The sequence below is a fragment of the Psittacula echo genome (genome assembly GCF_963264785.1).
Source record: "Psittacula echo genome assembly, chromosome: 5".
Taxonomy (NCBI): Eukaryota; Metazoa; Chordata; class Aves; order Psittaciformes; family Psittacidae; genus Psittacula; species Psittacula echo.
In genome coordinates this window covers 28258792-28282820 of record NC_137739.1, presented here as the reverse complement: position 1 = coordinate 28282820, position 24029 = coordinate 28258792, and the positions used below count along the sequence as shown (strand labels likewise).

Sequence of the window (24029 nt, the reverse complement as noted above, 5' to 3'; positions counted from 1 at the left end):
GACCAACACCCCCAAGTCCTTCTCTGCAGGGCTGCTCTGAATCTCTTCTTTGCCCAACCTGTAGCTGTGCCTGGGATTGCTCCGACCCAGGTGCAGGACCTTGCACTTGTCATGGTTAAACTTCATAAGGTTGGCATCAGCCCACCTCACAAGCATGTCAAGTTCCCTCTGGATGGCATTCCTTCTCTCCGGTGTATCAACCGAACCACATAGCTTGGTGTCATCAGCAAACTTGCTGAGGGCGCACTCAATCCCACTGTCCATGTCACCGACAAAGATGTTGAACAAGATCAGTTCCAACACCGATCCCTGAGGGACACCACTCGTTACCGGTCTCAGCCGGACATGGAGCCATTGACCACGACTCTTTGCATGCGGCCATCCAGCCAGTTCTTTATCCATCGAGAACAGTAGTTTGGAGCCACGCAGTTTGACAGCCAAGCATAATCTCCTGGCAGAAGGAGGCAGGGAAGCAAGATAAAGAGAAGCAATATACTTTAGTTGTAGCCCTTACACTTCTTGATTCAAGCAACATTATCCTGGGTCCTCTTGCCAGTGAAAATAAGAAAAGTGCAAAACCATAATGCATTAAATCTTTCTGCCCAGCAAAACAAAAAAATAAATTACATGGAGTGACATCCACTAGTAATTGTCCTTTTAACAGCAATTTTCAGATTCAAAAGTAGGTGGAAACTACTGAATGCTGAGAAACTCTTCACAAGATTTCACAGCATCAGAGAATTGCAGCTGAAATCAGAGTTGTTATCTTACAATTGCCATAGCAGTGCAGTAGGCTACCACACATCTTCAGGGGCTGAGTCTTTCTTGGTGAGAGTACTAAATACTTTCATCAGAGCCCCAGCCTTGACATGCAACTATTGCTGTGAGCTGCTTTGGGCACTGTAATAATTTGGAGGTCTTACGAACGCCACGGTGTCAGAGATGACTTATCGAGAAGTCATTACTTATGGAAGATGTTCCCCTGTCCCTCCTCCCCAACTTTTACTAGGGCTCGTCTCTAATCTTTAGCCACAACTGAGTAGAGAATAATTTAATGAAAAGGAGAAGTGATTAAGGACCAGGAGGACATCAAAGTCTCTCTACTGCACAACATGCCCAATGGGAGAATCTTATACTTCAACGTCAAACAGTCCGGTAAAGAAAAGCCTCTGCTAAGGGTGAGGAAGGACATTGTTCTTCACTCGGAAAAGCTACAGAAGAGTTGTTTTGCCACAAGAGTATATGAACCAGAAGTTCTTCTGAGGTTTTCATAGGTCTTTCTTTGAAATAATCTACATGGAAAAATGTTTTTAAAAGCATGTTTCAGGATTTCATCTGTTCAAGATACAAGTGGGAGAGAACTCCCCTGTACATTTCGTTGCAATGGATCATGTACAACAATAGTAGCACTGGATGTATTAGGGTTAAAAAAAAAAAAAAAAAAAAAAAAAGTGAAAAAAAAGTTGTTATTTATGTAGTAATTGAATTTTGTGCTAATTCTGCATTTCAGTGTGCCTGAAGAGTCCCAGGTGAGAGTTACATGAAAAGAGACAAGAGCAGTAGAGAGTCCCTCAAGTGTGACACAGATAAAGCAACAAGGAATCTGCATAATGTCAGACATAGATATGTAGGTTAAAAAAAAAAAAAACAAACCATGGTTTATTTAAATGTGTAAAGTACTTGGGAGGGAAAAAGATTACATTGTACTATGGCAATACAGAGAGCACACCCCGTAACAAGCTCATCTATCGTAATGAATTCAGGCTACTCTTTTCCAGCCTCTCAATCCTCTCACATGTATCCTTGGGAGAGACTTGATGTTGCTTTCTCTAGGGGACTCCATACTACAGATGAGTTTCAGTCAGAATTTGCTGTCCTGTTTCTGTGTGTTAGACTAAGGAGCAGAGCATCATCCTCCTACCAGAGGAGACAGGCAAAATACGGCAAAACTTCTCATGCACTAAGACCCGCTGTCATGGGTTGAGTAAAAGTAACCTGATGGAACATCTGATCCTAGGACAAATTACCAGGCTGTCTGCCTTAACCTTATCCCACATGTGACTCATGACTGGGATAAGAAGCCTAATGCAGCAGAGACTGAGAGAGATATTACGATAGTTATAAAATGCCATTTCCAGACATGGCTTTTTATTTCAGATTCTTCTCAATCCAGTCTTTGAAAGGAAGAGCTTTGGTATAGCCACTGTAGAGTTCTAGACTGCAAGATTTATCATAACCCCAGCTCACTAATCCCATCAGGTGCCACCTTAGCTCAGGAGATGCTTTGCCTGGCAAAGTTATGGCTGCAATCCCACCAGTCTCTGCAGGGCAGATATTAGAAAAGGCAGTGTGGTCTCGTTTGGCACAGAACATGCTGTCGGTGATGCTGACTTGTATCCCATTATCCTCATACTGTTGCTCACACAACAGTGAATCCACCATCCGAACAGCTCCCATGCGGATTGTGTCATTCTTGTATCCAGGATCTTTAATATCAGCCAGTACTTTCCAGCCAGTAACCATTATTTTTAAATCCTCTGTGGATGAAGTCAAGTCATGAGAAGATGACAAGCAAATGGGTTGAACACGACTGCTGATTCTGGCTTTGTCCAAGAGTTTTATGATAGCTATGTCAGAGTCAAGTAATATAGGGTCATAATTGGGATGCACTATAATGGCAGAAATCTGGGGAGTAGGAAAAATCATAGAATTAACAGCAGTGGCAAGGCAACAGCACTCTTTCCACACTACTATAATACATGTTAGTTCATTTTGCATACTTCTCCTTGACCTCCAATCCCAATCTGTTTTTTCACCATACTGTTCACTCAAATGAGAAGCATAAAAAGTGATCAAGCATCTTCTATTTTTTTTGCATCTTGGGTTTCAATACAGTTTTTATGGGCTGAAACTCTTCCTAATGACAAGCAGTCAAGTTATTCTCATCAAATTGGGGAGTTAATGTGCAGTTCAAGTTTCTCCACTTTACTGCAATGTTATCTTCAGCTTGGAGAATTTGAAGCAGGGGTGGGGGGTGTTGTTGAATTAAAATGTTATTTTCTAATTGAAATTCAACCATCTTCCCACTAGGGAAGAATACTAGCAATACATTTTATGTACTGGGGCTAAAGCTTTACTGCTACTATGTTGGGGCTGAAGCTTTACTGCTAGTTACCTTGATGAAAACACTACAAGAACAGATAGGATTCCTATAAGGAAATATTGTAAATAATATGCATTTCCTAAAAGGAAAAGTCTGAAAAAGCTGGAATTAGAGAAAGAAATTAAAAATGGGGGAGAGGGGAAAAGAATCAAATTAACTCTGATTTCTTGGATAAAATCCATTAACTCACTTGTACCCCGCTACTCCAGAAAAAGACACACACAGCCAAAGTTGCTGTATTTCTCCTCATTTTGACTCCAACCTTTCAGTTCTACTTGAAAAACACAGGTGGTGAGCCTGAGGTACTATTTTTGGAGCTAGAGACAGACACAAACTTCTTCTGAGTTTAGAGCTGTACAGCCTTGGGGCTGAGATGTGAAATGTGCTCATGGCATCAAACCAGGATCCCGAGCACAAGTGTTTCCCTCATAAATAATGCTGATCACTTTTGACAGTAGCTGGCATCTTTTCTACTTTTTTTCTGGCAATATCGCTCAAGACATTATGACCCATGAAACCTGAGATATTTTCTTAGTGATCTGTGTTAGGGGGTGAACATAGGAGTCAAACAGTGTCAGGGGAATTTAATGAACTGCAGCATATGCCCTCCTTGTGCCTTGTTCTGTCAGCTGAGTCTCTAGATATACATTTGAAACAGCCATGTGTAAACCAATCTATTGCTCTAAGGACAACCTTCTTCTCCCTCTATAAGACATATGGGATCAGCATCTGCTTGTACTTATCATTTTCCACTCCCAGCAGACTTACCCGCAGGTTCTGGATAGTCTTTTCATCCCTGTCATCATCTCTATAGAATTTCCCTAGAACCACCTTAAGCTCTGCTGCCTTGAGCACGATGGTCTTGCCCAGGTCAGTGACACAGTGAGCTGCCACCACCACAGTGCGCTCATTCACCAGGGCCCCGCTGCAGATGAGGATCCAGGCCCCTTTCCGGAGACTGTTCTCCTTCATGCCGTTGGCTGTCCGATAGATTGCTGCCTGCCAGGGCCACCTCATAGAGGTCACTGTCTTCTGAAGGGTGATGTTTTCTGCTTTTCCACAGACTGAGGAAACATGAACCAAGAATGAGGTAACACCTTTTTCCCACCACCATACCTGAATGTCACTCTTGATTTCTGCTTAGGATATGCCAAAAGAAAACCAAATTGCAATGGTTAGCATGAGGGATAGCTTTCTAATTAACCTTTGGCTCGAACCTGTGAAATTATAATATGAGTATTTTATATAGTTTAAAAAAATAAACTTACAATTTTCCCATTATTATCTGAATTCCTGGCTGAAGTAGGAATGTAAACTTACCATTTGACCAGGTGAATTTTCATGACAACCTTATCAAGCTGCACTATAATGAGACAACTGCCTAAAGAAATGGGAAGAGTACCCCTGATTGACATATCCTCAAAGCTTTACTGCTCCTACCTCCTCCCATCTGGAAGCAGAGGCAGCCTACACAGCTGAGACTCCCTTATTTTTTTAAGATGAATATACATCCTGTTCTCCTATCCCTCCAGAGATGTGTGCATACTTTCTCCCTTGGAGACTCACTTGGAATACACACAGGGGCTCTCCCACTCCATTTTCCTGTCTTCAGACAAGTCCTCCTGCTGCTGCCAAGGCGGCGGTAGAAAGGAGAAATGCACTCGTACTGAAGCTGGGTGTGCAGATGCTGGTACCCTGGGGGCAGATCTCCAAACGGCGGTGCTGGCTTTTTGGTGGGATAGATGTCAAGCTTTTGCTTGCTAAATGCAGATGAGTAAAGTTGGTGCAAAGGTGTTTCCCTGTTTCAAGGCACAAAGAATACAAGGTAATAATAATAATCATGATGATGATATAATAATAATTATGATTATGATAATAATTATGATGATAATGATAATAATAATAAGAAGAATAGTGATCATTACCATATCTTTATCACCAGCTGTGTTAAGTATCATTTAAAAGCATATCAAGTTTGCTTGTAAAAGAGCAAGGCAAAAATACCACTCCAACATGGGTTAGCATTACACCCATTTACATCCGAGCTATTTTATTTACATATAAATATGTATATAAATGCACATTTGAATATAAAACCACATATGTTTATGAATTTTCTCTTTGTGTCTCCTTTTTTTTTCATTTTACAGTTTCTGGATTGCAACCAGTTGCCTCTGAATGCGGAACAGCTTTTGCCATTCACAACAGGACTGAGAGACCACATTTTTCGATAAAGAAATTACACTAGAAGTTGGCATTGCCATAATCAGCTTTAACTAGAGAAGAGATGGGCACATCTTTTCTCTAATGAACATTTTAATAGGCAGAGTTAGGAACTGATTCAGATTAAATCATGTTGATAAAGTTGCTTGATTTACCAATTAGCAGAGATAATTGCCTCACCACAGAGATTTCATGACTGCAGTAATTACTGAGCTTCTATTTAGAAATTGCACTGACTAGCTGAAACATGACACATAATTAAAAAAATAAATATACGCACCAGCCTAGACATAGACCATAAGCTTGACTACAGTCATACTTAAATGTTCATCACTTAGAATGTGTTCCTTATTGTAATGCTTAAAAGCACATTTCTACCAAACCAAAAACCCAACCTCCCCCCCACCCCCAAAAAAAAAAAAAAAAAAAAAAAAAGAAACTATTTATGACTGCAAATTTCAGCAAGAAATTCATTTCCCTTGAGATTTCTGGTACTGTTGCATCCAGAAAAGCCGTAAGAATATGTTTTTTTCAAGCGGCAATTCCATTTTTGATCACAGAGAGACACAGCCTGCTTCCATCAGATAGAATCTGTGAGGCAGCACATGACAGCATTCAAGGAAAGTAAAGTTATTAGGAACAAGAGCAATGACAATTTTCTTATATTTTGGACAAAGGATGAGAGCTGCTGTGTACATGCTTAGACTGCCAGGGTCCCATTCCCTACTTGCATGTGATCTTGCAGTAGGGCATAGTCAACACTTCGCCTCACTATTACGCTATGAAATGGAGATCCTACTTCAAGGGGTAATGGTCAACACACATGAGGTGCCGTGATGATGCTATGGAGGTGAGAGCATGTATGCCCTTTCATACAGCTCTTGTTAATATCTGAAACATTCAGCACAGAAAGACCTGTGTTGAAAAGTTAATTAAGAAATTGAAGTAAGAAGAATACCTTGATTACTACTAAAGCCTTCTGATGGCTTCTCAGGGCCACCTCTACAATCATGCATCACACAGCTGGACAGTGGGAGAGTATTTGGGAAGTATGTGCTTGCCTTGTTCCTAAAGTCTCTAGGCATCTGCTACTGGTCATTACCAGAGACAGGATATGGCTTGAGCTGGACCTTTATTCTGACCTGGTATGGTCGTTCCTAAGACCAAAGATGAGGCCAGTTCTTGCACTGCATCTAAAAATAAATGAATCCTGTACTGCAAAAAAAAAAAAAAAAAGCTTGAAATGAGAAATTACTACTTGGACAAAAATGAACTTGGACATTGCAGCATCACTAATTCAGATTGGTCCTATTTCAGGAAATCAGCAAAAGGGTAAGCTCAGACAGGGTCTGATATTTCATTCTTTACTCCCTCCTGTCCTACTTCCTCTTCTCTCCCACATGCCCACCTCAAACACAATTTTATATCAATTGTGCTATCTTGCTTTGGGTGGTGAAGCTTGATGGGAGCAAATTATATTGCTATACCCCTTTCCCTCCTTGTGTTCTCCCCACTCATTTCTTCATTAAGACAGCACATGTTCATGTTTTAAGTCACCTCATTTGCTTCAAGAACTGCTCTCAGACTGTTCTCATAGCCTTCCACAAGTTTGCAAGCTAATTCCAACATCATCCAGTAGTTTGCACATCTCTAACCATGCATTTCTTCCTGGCTGCCTCCAGCAGCTTCCAAACCTGCACTTAACCAGCCCTCCCCTCCCAGCAGCTCTCATTGCTCCATTGTCAGGGGAAGCTAAACACACAGGGTAGAAAGGAGTCATATTTGTTCTTTAAACTGTAGTTGAGATATTGCATTCTCACCTTGACTGGACCTGCATTGGAAGCACTTTCTGTCTCACCAGGTCAGAGATCTTTGGCTCTCTGCAGGCTAGAAAAAATATAATGTTGCACAGTACTTTTCCACATTCACAGCTCAAGTGTTACAGTTCATACACATTTCCATTCTTTCCTCTTACTAGCTATAGTGGACTGGTTCAAGAAAAGAGGCAGTAAGTTACATGTATTAAAATGAAGATAGGCCCTAAAACCTAAAGCATTGGAAAAAATACTTCTCCACAGATCGCCAGATCTATCCCATTGACAACAGTGGAAGTAACTGAGTGCCTTCTGCACTGGCACTTACAGCCATGAAGAAAGATTTGCCCATCAATGTATCTGAATGCCAAGTTTATACCACTATGGCTGATGATTTGGAATCTGAATAATATTTCACAATAATGGAATTAGACAAAAAAATACTTAATTTCCATTATGTAGCCACACAGTTTATCCCAGTGACTCTGCATACAGAGAAAGGCTGTGAAACATCACAGACTTCAAAGTGTCTGTTTGCTTGTGTACCCACAGAAGGAGCTGGAGACTCTGATTCAAAGGAACACCTCAGTTACCTGAATATGCCCAAAATAACAGAAGGGATATCTAGGATTTCTGATTTTGTTTCTTTACTTTAAAAGCTGGATAAAATATTCAGGTTTATCAGTTCAAATAACTGCCAGGATCATCTTCCTGCTGCTCACAGTGGAAGGAAAGGAATCTTGCAGGATGGATTTTATCTGTATGCCTGAGTACTTACGCTCTGTAAGATTTAACAATGCCCAGGTCTTTATGATTACTGTATATGTTAACCTTTATGTCACTGTCAAAGTTCCCATCAATAAAGATACTTTCCACAAATGATCATCATCAATAAAGATGCTTCCTACAATGATTGTATGTTACAGGGAGAGAGTATTTCCATCTAAAATAACAGAATAAAGCAAATTCCCCAGTGGACAGACATATTTCCTTATTTATCATTACTACAGATTAAAAAAAAAAAATCCATTAAAATGTGTCAAACAGTTGCTTTGGGAAAATTAATCTGGGAGCTCTTTAGCTCAAATTCACTCATCCATTCAGGGTTTCAGTAGCTCCAGGTGAACAGCATCATTCGCTTTCTAGCAAAGGATTTAAAGATGTGGTTTGTTGTTTTGATAAGCACAAATAAGGACATATAGTCCTCAGGTGGTTTTCTGAAACAAACCTACAAGGATGCAATCTACAGTCTTGTTCATCCCATGACTGGGACTGAAAAGGATTGTGAGAGGAGAGTTGGGCCCTATGAGAGCAATTATTTCCTTCTATTTCAATTCGCTCTTGATCTTTTATTTTGATCTTACACAGGTCTGATTCTAGAAGGAGGGTAATAAAGGTCTTAGGGAACATTCCTTTACATGTTTAAAGATGGAAACCTCTTCTGGAATCACTGGCATCTTATCTGGCTGAGTTTAGCAGCCAATGAAGCTGGCAAACTACCAATCTTAGTATGAGGTGTCAGTGAGATGGGTTATTCTTAGCAAAAATGATTGTTCAGTAAGTGTAAATTATATAAAACAAACTCCAATAAAAACATAGCAGCTTTTGTGAACTGTGGTAAAAAAAGATTGTAAGCTACCTTTTATGCAGATTGGCTGCTTCCCTGACCATTCTCCATCCTCTTGGCAGGTCCTCTGTTCATTCCCACTAAGAACATACGAGTTGTTACAAAAGAAAGCAATGACTGTGCCAATTTTTGCATAGCGTCCATTCAAGGCCCCAGTGTCTTCTACTACTCTTCTGTAGCCATTGAGAGGGCCACCAGGATCTGAGCAGTTTTTTTCATCTAGAACTAATGATACGGGAAAAAAATAGTAACCATTTTATCAGGTTCACTACATTGCTTTTACCTGTGAAATTGCTCGGCATTTCATTCAGATTACACTTCAGTCTACATTTTAGCAAAGCTGCCTTTTCAAGACTTATCTGGGATCTGTATTCTAAAAGATCAAAGAGTAAAGAAGAAATTATAATATACAGATGTCTGCTTATAATACACACTTTAGCATCTTTAGTGTAAATGTAAGATTCTTTTATACTTTAGTGTAAGATGCTCAAATTGTTAAAAGGCCTTAAAACATAGTTGACCATCCTGAAAAAGAACCTGGATTGCGTATGAAGTTCATTTCCCATCTACAGGGCTTACTTCAAGGTCATCAAAGGATGAACAGGTCCTTGCAGAAAACAGGTCCTTGGCATTCTTTTCCCCTTCCTGTACTTTTAATACTGCACTGGACTTGGATAATAAAACTAAACTACTTATTTTTTACTTTTACGCTTGGTCCTTTTGGTTTCTTAGCACAGAAAGAGAGATCTCAGGAACTCAGGGAAATATGGGAATTGAAAGAGAACATATATATACATATATATATACAGATACTAAAAATTTAATATGGAAAGCTTACGCATGCTAGGTTCTGCCTATAAAATCACTTTTACTTCCTCCTTCCCAATATTTTCCCCTTTCTTGCTGAGTTTTGGTTTGGGTTGGGTTGGGCTTTTTTTCCTCTAAATTAACTTTTTTTTTTCTTAAATCTGGATGACAGTATTCCCTATGTGATGCTAATAAATGCTTTCATCTATACTTTAACTTCTCCACTCTTTCTGTTTAGCTGATAAAAAGGTATTTCTGGTTTTTCCTTTAGATTTCATCTCAGTTTGCTTGTCAGGTTGACAGTAACATGCAATTCTGTTTAATTCCTCTGTCTGATGTCTCATTGCCTGATAACCAGTAAACATATAATCTAGACAGCTAGTGTTGGTACAGCTCTGTTTATGGAGGGCTGAGAAGAGAAGGCTCCAGCAAGATCTTAGAGCAGCTTCCAGTGGCTAAAAGGGGCCGACAAGAAATCTGGAGGGGCTTTTGCCAAGGGCCTGTAGGGACAGGACAAGGGGGAATGGCTTTAACCTGACAGACGGGAGATGGAGATGAGATCTTAGGCAGAAGTTCTTCCGTATGAGGGTGGTGAGGCACTGGCACAGGTTGCTCAGAGAAGCTGTGGCTGCCCCATCCCTGGCAGTGTTCAAGGCCAGGTTGGATGGGGCTTGAAGCAACCTGGTCTACTGGAAGGTGTCCCTGGCTGTGGCAGGGGGTAGCAACTATGAACTTTGAGGTCCCTTCCAATTCAAACCAGTCTGTGATGATTCTACGATTCTATGATATCAAATGACCAGAAATGACCTCTTCATGTCCTTGCTTCAGACTCAGCTGCCTGCTGAGCCTCATTTCACAAAAGAACCAACTTATATACAAAGCACTTAAGCATTTATTTAAATCCCCGTGAATCAGCACAGTAACAGCGCGCAGGTATGGCCCTGTCCTATTCCTTTATCCTCATGTCACCAGCTGAGCAATGCATGGAAGCACATAGCTAACCAAAGTAGTACAAGTTCAATGAAGAGCCTATGCTCTTAGCATTGAGTATGTAATTCAAGCTGAGCATATATTTCGACGCTTTCTTTAACAACACTGGATTTTAACATATGCTGATGGTTATATGTGTACTTAAATATTTTTCACGAGTCATATTCAGTAAAGAAATAAAACATCTGAACCTCTTCTTAACCAGGAGGAAGGGAGAAGTAGAGCCCTGTCTCCTTTCAGTTTGGCTCCTCTGTACTTCACAGGCTCTCTCACCTGTGAACCACAAGTGACTGATAACTTGAGGGCAGCTAAAGACTACAGGGAATCATCCACAGTATAATGCTTTATTTGCAAATTGCTTTCTGTCCAGAGGCATCATCTGTTTAGTGGAGTGCATGTTTTAAAGTGTACCTAAACTTGACCAAGTAAGTCAATGAAGGCCTTGTCTTATTTCATCCTATGTCTATCAGTAATTTGAACTTCCCTAAACTCAGAGTTATCACTTTTTTTGTGAGTTGAATACAAAGAGAAAACATCTGGGAAGGAGAGACCTAAATTTCATCACCTAGCACTTTAACAGCCAAGTCCAGAGATAAATCTTCCAATAGGTCTTTAGCCAGGGACATCATGAAGTAGGGACTTAAGCAGTTAACTGAAACTGAAGATGTTCTCTCTGGATAGTAGAATGACTATAGCTTGCTCTTTCAGATGAACTTATATACAGCTGTTTCACAACACTCCCCCCAAATTTACACTGTTTGCCACAACACACTTGTAAAAGCACTTTTCCAATTGATACAATATTGGAACATGAAAACAAAATTATGCAAAACAAAGGAAAATTGAAAGTCCCTTTGGATGACAAGAAGGGGCTTTGAATTTCACAGCTGAATGATAGGCATGATGGCTTGCCCAGACAGAATGAATGGAGGTTTCTCTTTTATCAGTTTTTCTCTAGGGTAGGAATTCTGTTCAAAAAAGGATCTAGTCTTCAAGCGGTAGCCCCTAATCACCTGCACAGAGTGCACAGGACTTGTGCAGAGGTGTCAAAGGTACATGGTAATGGGAGTAGATATTAATTGTTGCACAATCTCCCTCAATAGGTTTTGGTCCTAGAGATTTTCAGACTGTGTGTAAGAAGGGCATGTGCCTAAAGTCTTTGAGGCAATTATTTTTCAGTCATTTGATGTTTCAGTCAGACCTTTATATAAGCAAGTCTTGCAGGCTTGGGCTCCAGCAGTGAAAAAAGTATTACTACTGCATCTTAAAGGTAGGCATGCAAAAGAACATCACGTTAAGCCACAGTTCTACCAAATTTCAAGTGAAATTAGGATATTCAAGTTTCATATGAATACATTGGCCAAAACATTTTATAAAAATGTTAAAGTGACCTTACCACATTCAGGATGATGTGTTGACCAAATCCCATCAAGCTGACAGTAGGCAACACGGCTGCCTTTTAAGCTGTAACCTGCGTTGCACTTGAAGTAAATCTGGGCCCCGTATTTAAAGTCATCTCCTTCCACAATACCATGAGCGGGAGCACCTGGAGTCCTACACATCACCACTGACAGTTCAGATATTTCAAAAAAATCCACTTTATTACAAAAACAGGACTGTGTTAGGATGATTCTTTATTTAGCACATTGAAAAATCAATTCAAATGGGCACAGGAGTCAAAATGACAAGACAGGTATATGTTGATCTTTAGAAAGTTGTTTAGATGTCAGTTCTATACACACTTACATGTATGTCACTTTTCAAAACATATCTGGATCCATTCAGTTCAGTGAGGTTATTCAGAATGTGATTATGTGCAGAAGCGTTTGTATCATTAGGGCTAATTTGCTCAAAATGCTCATCGTAACAGGAGTTTTGAACAAACTACTATGCTTGATCAAGAAAAAATTTAGATCTTTAAAAGCCTTACATTGAAACTTTTTCAAATTCTTCTTTCCATTTTTATATAGTTTTACAGATAACCTCACTGAAATATTGAAGCATATTTCTGTGGATCAATTATCAGAATGACATTAAAAAAGAGCCTTGATATTTACCAAACTGTGATATTTACCCTTTCCACAGGGTTTGCTCTATTGGAAAAATACTTACAGACAATGGTCTGTTTAACTACTGCAAGGAGTAAATATCAGATTAAACAGTGTAAGCAAGATTTCTCTGAGAGCATCAAAGCAGCCATACAAAATCAGAACAGAGGTCTGCCTGGCACAGAAACCATCAATCAATGGTGGTAAACAGTAGATTTGCTGGAGGAATATAAAAACAGAGCAAGCATATAGAATACTTTCCTGGCAGATTCTGACAGCAGTCAGCAATCTGGGGCTCAAGGACTACCTGAACTACAACGCCATTTTTGCTATAACATACTCTAGTGATATTTTTCTTTTAACATTAATTTGTCTGAGTATTTTTTAAACTCACCTACACACTTGGTGAGAACAATGTGCAGTCGCAATGAGTTCTACAGCTAAGTGTGGTGTGAAACATATACTGCCTTCCTTGGTTTGGTTTCTAGCCTGCCATCTGATAATTTCATTTAATCTTCTGCCTTTCTGTTATGAAAGACAGAGAATGTCCATACCCTTATTCACCTTCTCCAAGGCGCTTCTGAAAAACAATTTTCTGTATGTAGAAATTCTATGTATGTATTTCTGTATTTAGAAATTATAACAAAGTGGCAAACACAGGTTTTAGTGCCTACGTAGTTATCCATCTGTCTGTGTGTCTCTGGCTTTGCCTGGCCACTAATTGTGGAAAACTGCATAGGAAAGGATCCAGTGCAAGATTTAAATATGCCTATGGATTTTTTACCGGGGAGCTGGGGTGCTCCACTGAAGACAAGTACTAAAGAGATCATTCCTACCTCATGCTTTATAGAATTTGACTTCTTCTGTCTTGCCTCATAGCTAGTTGCTTGCTAACCTACAGACAAATTTGGATCCTTACGTTTCCAGATGAAAAACTTTTCTAAAGCCTCAGCCTTGTAATCCTTACATAGAACACACATGAACACATCTATTTACATGGATTGTGGACCGCCCAATTATTACTATAAGAAAGAGATTATTGAGTAACAGTCCTAAAGCAGCAACATTCTCAAGAACAGAAATTTCTCTCAGTTCAGAGATTATTACAACCATCAAACAGTGAGTTGGCAGAATCCTTTGTGCACTAGCAAGCACAATTCTTGGAACGAAAAACTAACATTGAAGCATTAGAGAAGGGCCCAGACTCACTGCTCGAAATCAAAACACATCCAGTTAGGGAAGCTCGACATTTCCTCTTGGATGCAAGTATTCTGCGTCAGTGTCATCTTTATCAAAAGAATAATGATAAAAATGCAACAAAATTAATTCCTAGCCCTTGATGTTTCTCGCGTGAAACATAGGCACATATACATGCATATATAGATGCAGATGTGTATACACAAGCACATACATAAAGGAAATAGAAATAAGGGCAGCATAGATTTTCTACATGTTTTAAATTCTCAGAGCACTTGTCTTTGCAGTCATGATCTATTGGCAGTCGCTCCCTCCAAATCTTCCTCAGAACTGAAATTTTGAGAGAATTTTTTGTAGAAATTCTTTTCACTACATTCATATTTCTCTCTTTCAATGTAAAGTCACACTCAGCTTGTCAAATGAGAAAATAAGATGATTAGAAACATCTGGGCACCACTCAGATGTCTCCCTTTTATCATAAATACAGGTTTTCTGGTGTGCTTGTGATCCAGTCCAGCTCTGCAGAACAAATGTTTTAGTGCTTGTGTTTTCTAGGTTCCCTGGAAAAAATGTCACCAAGCTACACTTATTTCTTTTTTTCCACAAACTGTAAGCATTTGTTCTTGGTCAGTCTCTTGTGTGATTAAGATATTTCATTTCTAGTCTTTTTGATTTCATCTGGTTGCCAGACTTTAGATTCTGTGACAGTGTGACCCAGCTGGAATAACTCTGGGTTTATTTATAATGTAGTTGCGTGCAGTGTTTTGGGCACAGATTCATTTAGGACTGGAAGTATGGCCTAGAGTAAAGGAGATGGAAGCAGAAGGTCATGAGATATAATCATAGCTATAAAACTGTGGCCATGGGTAAGTTGCTTCATCTGCTGTATCTAGCAAATGAGAGCACCCCTTTCCTCCCGGGGATGTTACAAGCGTTAGCTCATACCCACTTGTGTCACAGGGTCACTGTGGGGCTTCACTGATGGCAAACCAGCTAAGTATTATTAATAGACATGTCCCTTTTGTTACCCATGCCTTTATCTCCTGGCTATCTGTTCTCCTGTAACACAGGATCTTCCTTCATGGTATGTCCTGTTGTTTGTCTTGTTCTTTGAACTTTGCCCCTGGAGGCACAGCCACTCATTTTACTTTTTTCTTTGGATCATTTTGTAAGTCCATTCTCTCTATAAATTAAATATGGGTTTGAATCTTGAGATGTTCCCTGCATCTCAGTACCACAGCTGAGCTCTGCTTTCAGTTGTATCATCTAGCCTGAAAGCCACATAGCTACTACAGTACTGGCCTCTAGTGCTTTGGTTTGAGGTCTGTAGCTTTTTTCCCCTCTTCAGTTTGACTTTCTTTTTATCCCTTACACCTGATACGTTTCAGGCAGCTCTTCTACACCTTTTCCCTTTACTCATGAACTCTTCAGGCAATGGAGTTTAAAACAATTATTGTGAAGGGAATCCTAGCCCCCATGTGCTTCATCCAGTTCTCTCTTATCTTATTTTTGTAGATAGCTTCCCATCAAGAGTGTGAATTTGACTCATTCTTACATTTTTCAGAATGTGAGGTATATTCCATTGAATTTTAGGGCAGCCTCCTTTGTTTGAGATATTTTATTGAAGTCTTTCAACATTCTCTTCTGGTATAAAACTATATCAAACTTCCCAACTGATGTTTCTCATAAGTCAGAAAGAAAATAAAAGAACATTTTGTAAATATCATTCACACCTAGCTCTGACCTTACCCTCTGGGTATACAACACTAGACATAAAATCCAACCACCTGAGCTGACCCCATTCTCTTCAGTTTTTAAGCTCTCTAAGACTTTTGATATGATTTCAGGTTGGCTTGCTTAGGCAGGACAGGCCTGATCCTGCCATAGAATCATAGAATCATGGAATGGTTTGGATTGGAAGGGACCTCAAAGCTCGTCCAGTTCCAACCCCCTGCAATGGGCAGGGACATCTTCCACTAGACCAGGTTGCTTCAAGCCACATCCAACCTGGCCTTAAACACTGCCAGGGATGGGGCAGCCACGGCTTCTCTGGGCAACCTGTGCCAGCGCCTCACCACCCTCACAGGGAAGAATTTCTGCCTAAGATCTCATCTCCATCTCCCCTCTGTCACTTTAAAGCCATTCCCCCTTGTCCTGTCACTACATAGGTCTTATCATACTTAGAGGCCTTATCAACATTTCCCTATTGCTGGTGCAACGCCCTCTGCAATTCCCAGTTTTCAGGAGGTTAATACCTTACCTTTTCTCTAAGTGCACTTTGCAAAGCAGACAGAGGAAGAAGTTAAAAACAAGGCAGAGAGCTTCAGACAGAATTATCTTTGAAATGTGAAGTCTACAATACTCACCCCAAACTGTAAGGTTTGAGACAAAACTGCCAACATGGAACTAAGAGTGTCAGGATTTCAGGTTGCAGTGCTTGGTCTCTGCACCTTTCTTTCCACAAACAGAAGACAAAACCCACCAGGAACCCAGAAAATGAACTAGGCGGCTGCAAAATTCTACTAAGAGATGGCAATAGACAGCCAAATACGAAAAACATTCATTCAAGGTCTGAATGAAAGAAAGGCTGGGCATCTCAGCGACTCCAAGAGGGTCAGGCTAATCCTATTCTTCATGCCACGGTGTCATCAGACCTATAAAGATTCTGGTGAATTTATACCTAGAAAACAATAGGAAAACTGGAGAGATTTCAGGGAAAGGTGAAACTAATGTCACAGAAATATAATTTTGAGAGCGACTAAGAGCTAAAAATGACCACCCTGGTCATGCAAAAGTTAAAAACTACAACAATCTAAAAGCTAAAATCAGAAAGGATACAGTAAAATGAACTAAGGAAGACAAAAACGCATATTCAGGCAGGATAAAGTTAACAGGAGAATTCTTACTCAAGGAAAACTCTAGATATAGTCTCCTTGACAAATGTTTGAAAGGCACAGCAGGATATAAGTCTAACCTGAAAATTGAAACTCCACCTGAAAAAAACCCTGGAATGGAGTTTGGAGGGAAAGGGCTGCACTAACAGCCCGTTAGGAGCTGAGAGATATTTTTGATTTAATTTTTCTGTATGTTGCTACACAAAATTTTTCTTTGGACATTCCACAATTAATCTGCCGAGGCATATATGGTCTGAGTTAGTTTTGGCCTGATACAGCTCTGTAGAGATCATAAAAAAGCAAAGTAGGAATGTACAAGACAAGGTGGCAACAGGCACCTCTGACAGAAATGCTCAACTGTGACAGCCCAGTTGTTAGAATAAAACCCAGAGATGCCTCATGTCTCTAAATAACGAACTCACAGAGTCCTCATAAAACTTATTACCCTTCTTGCCACTTACTTTGTTGCCTGGAAAAAAGAAACCAATATTTCTGTCCCATATGAAATATTAAAATAGCTCCACATTTCATAGACAACTTTCCAGAACACTACAGGAACCTGAAGTTCATGAAATTTTAAATAAAATGTTCCATTATTAATAATAACAGTATGAATTACTCTCTTTTAAATTATATGTAAGAGTCATTCCTCAGATCCAAATTAGCTGCCATTTAGAGATAGTTTTCATGCTCATTTTATCACTACTGATATAAATTAGATGATCTTTTGAGCTACACTTTTCAATGTCCTTCGAATCCTGCCTGACGGAATTAGCATTAGCTTTTGTCCCAGGGTCCCTTCACTAAATGAACACCATCTTTTCCTGCTGCCTTCCTCTCATCCATTTCCTCGTTAAATAATATATACCCCCTAACACATAATATACATTATCTCTAAATTCTGCACAACCTTTCAATAATACATTGAGTGTCTGAAATAAATCTCATTTCTCATTGCTGGTACTAATAAAAGGTTTACATTTCCATTTTTGTCCCCGCTGAAATACTAGGTGCAAGAGCTTTTAATTGTATGGAGCTTTGTTCTTAATTTGCTTACAGCATTTTTTAATACTGCTACTGCTAAAGAAATTTATCTTGTTGCATATTCCCAAGTCAGAGTTGGGCTTTAAGGCTGACCCATGCTAATGTATATAGCACATTTTGACTTTTTTAACAGGTTGTTTAGCCTGGAGAAGAGAAGGCTCAGGGAGAGCAGCTTCCAGTGCCTAAAGGGGCCGACAAGAAACCTGGAGGGTCTTCTGACAAAGGCTGTAGTGACAGGACAAAGGGGAATGGCTTTAAACTGAGCTTTAAGGTCCCTTCCAACCCAAACCATTCTGTGATTCTATGATTTTGGACCCTGAACTTTGGGGTTTCCTGGCTCCATGGCAATGGCTGGAGCTGGAGAACCTAGAAGCCCTAGAAATCACAGCTCCAAGATGCTGTGGCTAGAAGGAGTATAACATGCAGAGTATGTGGAAGTGATCTTACTTTTTAATCTTTCTGGTTAAGAAAATAATAATAATTTTTAAAATCCAGCAGTATATATTTATTTTTAAAAAAATTATTGCTATGAAACTGTTCTGACAGAAAACTCCCAGCCAGCTCTACCTACATGCACTTCATACAGCTCAGTCGTGTTTGCAGATGCTGCCCATGGCCAAGCCAGCTGAAGTCAATCTTGGTAAATCTCATCAGGTCTGACTTCTTACTCACAAGTCTCCAATCTTATCAAATTCTCTTTCTTGGCTTAACTTTCATTTTGAGGGCAAGTCTGATTCCATGACTACCTGAGTATCATTATGTAAATATATCAGATAAGTGAACAGCTCTTAAAGGTTATAATCTCTGTATTTCAATTTTTTTTTTCTTTATAAATTCAGTGTCTGTCTGAATTTTACTGCTGGGAAAGCTATAGCATGGAGATATCAAGTGTTTTACCTGAAGGCAAACAGTGAGTGAGTGAGTTGCAGAGCTAGAAATGGTTCTATTACCTCCTGCTATTCTTATTATATTTACATTTAAACTGACCCAGCTTTGTGCAGAAATCAGCATTAAATAAATCAGAATTATGACATCCATACAGTATTCTCAGCAGCAGTTTTGCACAAAGGTGATGGAGCCATATGGGAGCAGATGGTCCAGTGTGTCCGAACACAAAGCACGGAAGTTAAACAGAGAACAGCCACAAGCAGTTACTGCTGCGTACTGTGATGCCCTTTGCAAAGCCCCATGAGTAAAGAGTTTCTCTGAATTCAGACTTACAGAATTTGTTGTCTTCACTCATAACAGAGCTGATTTCCTAACCTCGGCCCATGAGCTCTGTCAGTCCATGTAAATCTCTGATACCATTTATTCCTATGCTTATCCCTTCTCTCCCCAGCCTGCGTCCACAAGGTGAGGGTGCTTCAGGCTCTCATAGGGTTTGTTGGCAGAAAAGAGCTGACACGGAGGAGGATTCAGATGGCTCTCTTGAGACATCGTCCCTCTGCAGCTTGGTGCAGCAGCCCAGAGATGGTTAATGGCTGACACATAAGCCCACAGAGGCTAACTTTAGCCAAAAGCATAAGGACATTGGCTGTCAAAATGTTTTTGGAAGGGTTGTGTCCACAAAGAGGGAATGAGGTGAGCGATTTCTGGAGGCCATGGCTCAGAGCACTCAAGAGAACTGCTTTTGTATTCCTTCTTATAAGCAGTGAAAAGGGCTGTCAAGAAGGTATGAGTATGGCAACAGATTAAGTGATTTGTACAGCATTAGGAGGGATGAGTCCATCCTGCCATGCTGAGGCACTTGCCTCTGTGTAGGGCTGCCAGACCTGGATGTATCAGCTCACACACACTATGAGGCAGGAGCTCTGACTCCAGATTTAGGCTCTGGGAGTCCCAGTGTTCTTATCTGGCTCCTGTCTGCCTTCAGGAATCTCCACATGCCAGGATCATGAGCATATCATAAGTCTGCTGATAGCAACACCAGATTCATGGGGTTCTGCAGTGCCTCACAGAGCAAGCTGTGGTGGGAATGTCCTTCCTTCTGTGACACCTCTTACACTTTCCCTGAGCCTGCCATCATTTCCGCAAAGGCTTTGTTCATACCAGGAGCTCAATTCACTCAAATTTACACTCAGGAAAGAGCCTGGCATCTTCTGATAAGTCCTCAAAGCTCTCCTGAATAAATGGCAGGAAATGCTGTGGGATCCACCATAAGGACTTTGACCTTCTTGCCACCACCTCCCTGAACCTCCTACCTCTCCTACACTGGAGAGCGTTCCTGACTAGGAAGCCACATGCTGACAAGCAGCTCAGGTGCTCTCCTCCAGAACCAGGCAAGAGCTGGATGTGGCTCAACAGTTTAGCTTTGTGATGTGATCATCATTCATTCCCTGCAGGAATAGACTGCTGGGAGCTGAACTGCTTTGGAGTATGAGTGGTCTTGGTCAGAACTGTCTGAAGCAAACACATGGACCATATCTGAGGGAGCTGAAGATGTTTAGCATACTTGCTTGTCTTCTTTGTTACCCCTCAGAACTTTTGCTTTCTGGAGCTGGCTGGTTTTAGATTAAAAAGAGTGTGGTTGCAACATCTACAACCAGAAATCAGAAGTGGATGAACAAGGGAAGCCAAGCGTACTAGGGTTTGGGTTGAAAATTATTCTTTTTAAAAACAAGGCTTTCAAAGCAAATAATACATGCAAATGCTGCAGCAGATCTTGTACAGGAAAGGGCAAGAAAACCTCTGGTAGAAAGGTGGTCACAGTGATGGCAGTGTTTTCTGGAATAAGGAAGCTCTTGGACCTCGAAGAAGAAGGATGCTCTAAACAGCTACAGCCACACACCCAAGCAGCACTGCTCTGCTTGGTTATGCCTGTCACCAGAGATGCAGCAACAAGTGCATGAGGTTTTAGGAGAGGATCTCAGAAGTACCTTCAACCTCTACGCTATCACAGGTGATTTAGCCAAAAAGGCTAAGATGCTAACAGCCAGCTCCACAAAGGTGCCCATGTCATGGTGATTTCAGTAGCTAAAGGAGAAAACAGGTACCTAAATGTCACTTGGGAACTTGCCTTCAGTATCAAAGTCCTGGTAGAGTAACAAGGATTATTCCTCAAAAATGCCCTGCTGCATTGCAGTAGCTCCCATTCAGGTTGATAGTAAGGGAGGATTTTGGATGAAGTATCTCTGTCCTCACTCACTTGTGTTTCAAAAGACAGGAAAGTCTCTACCCTGCTTCGTGGCACCTGTGATGCCCTAGGACACATTCTCCCAGCTCCATGCCCAACTCCAACCACAGCTCATGCAAAAATGCCAGGACAGACAATTCACCACAAAGATTTTTTGCCTTAATTTATCTCCTATGAAAGAGTCCTGGAAGTTCAGATCTTCTCTCATGGTTGCATTTTGCTAGTCCTCACATTAATCCTGGAAACGTCGAAGGAATTTATAACAAGAGCGGCCAGCCCCAAGTACCAGTGATAGCAGATTTCCAGTCCTGCTCTCTGAGCCTCTTCGCTTTTGCAGTGGTACCACCAGCTAGAAATAATTACACAAAACTATGACATAATCCCTACTGAAATCCAAATCTTTTCAGTCCCTTCCAGCCAATTGAAACTCACCCCTGATGTTTTCCAGCTCTCTGCTCCTGTGAATGAGACTGAATCCATGTGAAAATATGCTTGGATCACCCACTGTGATTTATTCATCCGGAGGCAATTTGGAGGTTGTTGCTTACAATTAGCCACTTGATCTTTATCAACATTGTTCTCAGCCCTTAGAAGGCTGTGTCTCTGATGCAATCTTTCCGGTACTTGGATGGCCCATTTAATTATACATCTGGACTTGTACTTGCATGGGATACTGGAGGGAGTGAAATCCTAATGATGTGCAACATTCATGTTCTCTGTCAGTGGCAAGAACTAATATTTAGAGTAAGTCCCACAATGCGTCCCTTGGAAAGCATCACAATATAACACTGGAGGAGAGCACAGTCTGCTCTGGTGGAAGATTTTAGGTCTTCTCTTTTTAAGAGAAGCTGATGTGCTCATTATTCTACCAAATTACAAAGGCGAGTAAATCATATTGAGGTATTTAATTTTGGAGATGTCAGCTTTCCAGCTAAACAGGGAAAAGTCCAGGCAATGCTGGGTGAGAAAAACAGCCTGAAGAAATGCATATTTCTTTGACACAATGTTTGTGAAAGTGCATTAACTGTAAAGGGAAAGCACCATTTAATAACATAGACTCCCTCTAGCCTAGCTGACAGTAGTTTATTCATCCTTTTGCAGGTCTGTGAGCTGGATTTCAGACAGAAAGGAAGATCTGGCATTGCCTGGAAAATTACCAAGTGCTGAGATGAGAGAGTAGGGAAGAAGAAAATGAATGGAACTAAAAAGCAGGGGAGTACTAAGGAAGTAGCAGGGCAATTTGGTTGGCTGTGAAATGCAGTTTCTGAGCTCTGGAAGCAACCAAGGAGGAGTATGGGAGCCATAAGAAAGAGCAAGTGGGATGTTGCCTCATTGTGTCAGCATTCCTACTGCCTGGGGCCATTCTTTTTGGCAGTGTTTGTATCAGCTGCAAACAGTGAGTAAGACAGTGAAATCATGCCCATGAGCACAACAAAGGGAAGCGTGTAGGGCAGCATCTCTCAGAGGCATTTGAGTGTAAAATCTTCAAGGAGGAATGAAGCCACTGAATGAAATTTGTTGGGGGGGGGGGGGGAAGAATGAAACTCTCAGCTTTTAAGCATGCTGGTTATTCCAGCAAACTTTCAAAGTAAATTAAAGTTACCCCAAAGCAAGAGCATGCAGTCTTCATGCTTCCACCCAGAAGCTACAAACAGTGTATCAGTATCCTTCAGAGTGGACAAGGAGTGGCTACTCCTTGTTATTCCTCGTTACTCCTCTTCTACACTCTGGTGAGATCAATCCTGCAGTCCTGCGTCCAGCTGTGGGGGCAACAATACAAGAAGGACGTGGAGCTGTTGGAGCAAGGCCAGAGGAGGCCACAAAGATGCTCCAAGGACTGGAGCACCTCTGCGATGGAGACAGGCTGAGAAAGCTGGGCTTGTTCAGCTTGGGGAAGAGAAGGCTCTGGGGAGACCTAGGCAGCTTCCAGTGCCTAAAGAGGCCAACAAGAAATCTGGAGAGGGGCTTTTAACAAGGGCCTGTAGTGACAGGACAAGGGGGAATGGCTTTAACCTGACAGAGGGGAGATTTAGATTAGACATTAGGAAGAAATTCTTCCCTGTGAGGGTGGTGAGGCACTGGCATAGGTTGCTCAGCAAAGCTGTGGCTGTCCCATCCCTCGCAGTGTTCAAGGCCAGGTTGGATGGGGCTTGGAGCAACCTGTTCTAGTGGAAGGTGTCCCTGGCCATGGCAGGGGGTTGAAACTGCATCATCTTTAGAGTCTCTTCCAATCCAAACCATTCTGTGATTCTATGATGATTCTATGATTCTATGATTTTCAGAGGCCTGCTGGAACATATTAAGGCCAGCCCTAGCAACATCAAAGGCAACAGCAACGAGTTCGTTTATTCAGCTTAGTCAGTTGGATTAGACCCTTCATTAGGATGCAGAACAAACCTCTTCTTCTTGGCAGACAGGAGCGAGAAACAGAATAAAAATGGAAATCGGATCTCAGCCCTGAATTCCCCATTCAGCACAAGTTCCTCTTATTTGCGTAGGAACTCTAGTTTGCCCGGCTTTGTTTGAAATAAAGGTAACAGGAAATTTCAGAGCAGGAGGAGGTCAAGGTCTCTTGCTTTGGGGCCAGCAAGCCCTGGGAGGACTCTTGAGTCAGAACACCCCGTCCTAGGAGGAGGACAAGCAGAGGGGGAGACCACTTGCCATGGGGTACCAGCAGTGCCATCTCTCCACAGCTGCATCTTCAGCAGGCAAACTCAACAATGAGACTTTGGAAAAGACCTTTCTTAGTTGGAGTTGAACAAGCAGTTGTCACACTGTACAGAGTTACTGACAGTCTGATACTTGAGTGGATGCTTTTTAGCATACAGAGCACCAGGATGGTGCCACTAGCTACTTTTTCCCTAATGTGCATCTTCTGAGGAAGTTGCTGCTCTCTTTCAGGGCATCTCAGGCCAAGAGAACAAGATTTTGGTTTTGTTTTAAATGAGTTTGATTGTAGGATTATTTCCACAAAAATCCAAAAAGCTCAAACAGAAAAGCCCGAGTTTGACCTCCAACATGTTAGCATGGCTAAGGGGTCACTGGGATGGGTAACCAGGTATACTGCAAATTCAGTTTAAGATCAGAAA

The 24029-nt window shown here is 41.1% G+C and overlaps 1 protein-coding gene across 2 annotated transcripts in view; it reads right to left on the bottom strand.

Annotated features, from left to right (window-relative positions):
• Positions 1-2148: 2148 nt before the first annotated feature.
• Positions 2149-24029, bottom strand: part of PAMR1 (peptidase domain containing associated with muscle regeneration 1) — a gene marked incomplete at both ends in the record, with an annotated part of 52369 nt that continues 30488 nt past the window's right edge. For both annotated transcript variants that reach the window (XM_080619126.1, XM_080619127.1), the window contains 5 exons: positions 2149-2685; positions 3932-4227; positions 4730-4962; positions 7207-7273; positions 8840-9052. In XM_080619126.1, coding sequence (XP_080475252.1) covers positions 2149-2685; positions 3932-4227; positions 4730-4962; positions 7207-7273; positions 8840-9052 — 1346 coding nt within the window. The remainder of the gene's footprint in view (positions 2686-3931; positions 4228-4729; positions 4963-7206; positions 7274-8839; positions 9053-24029) is intronic.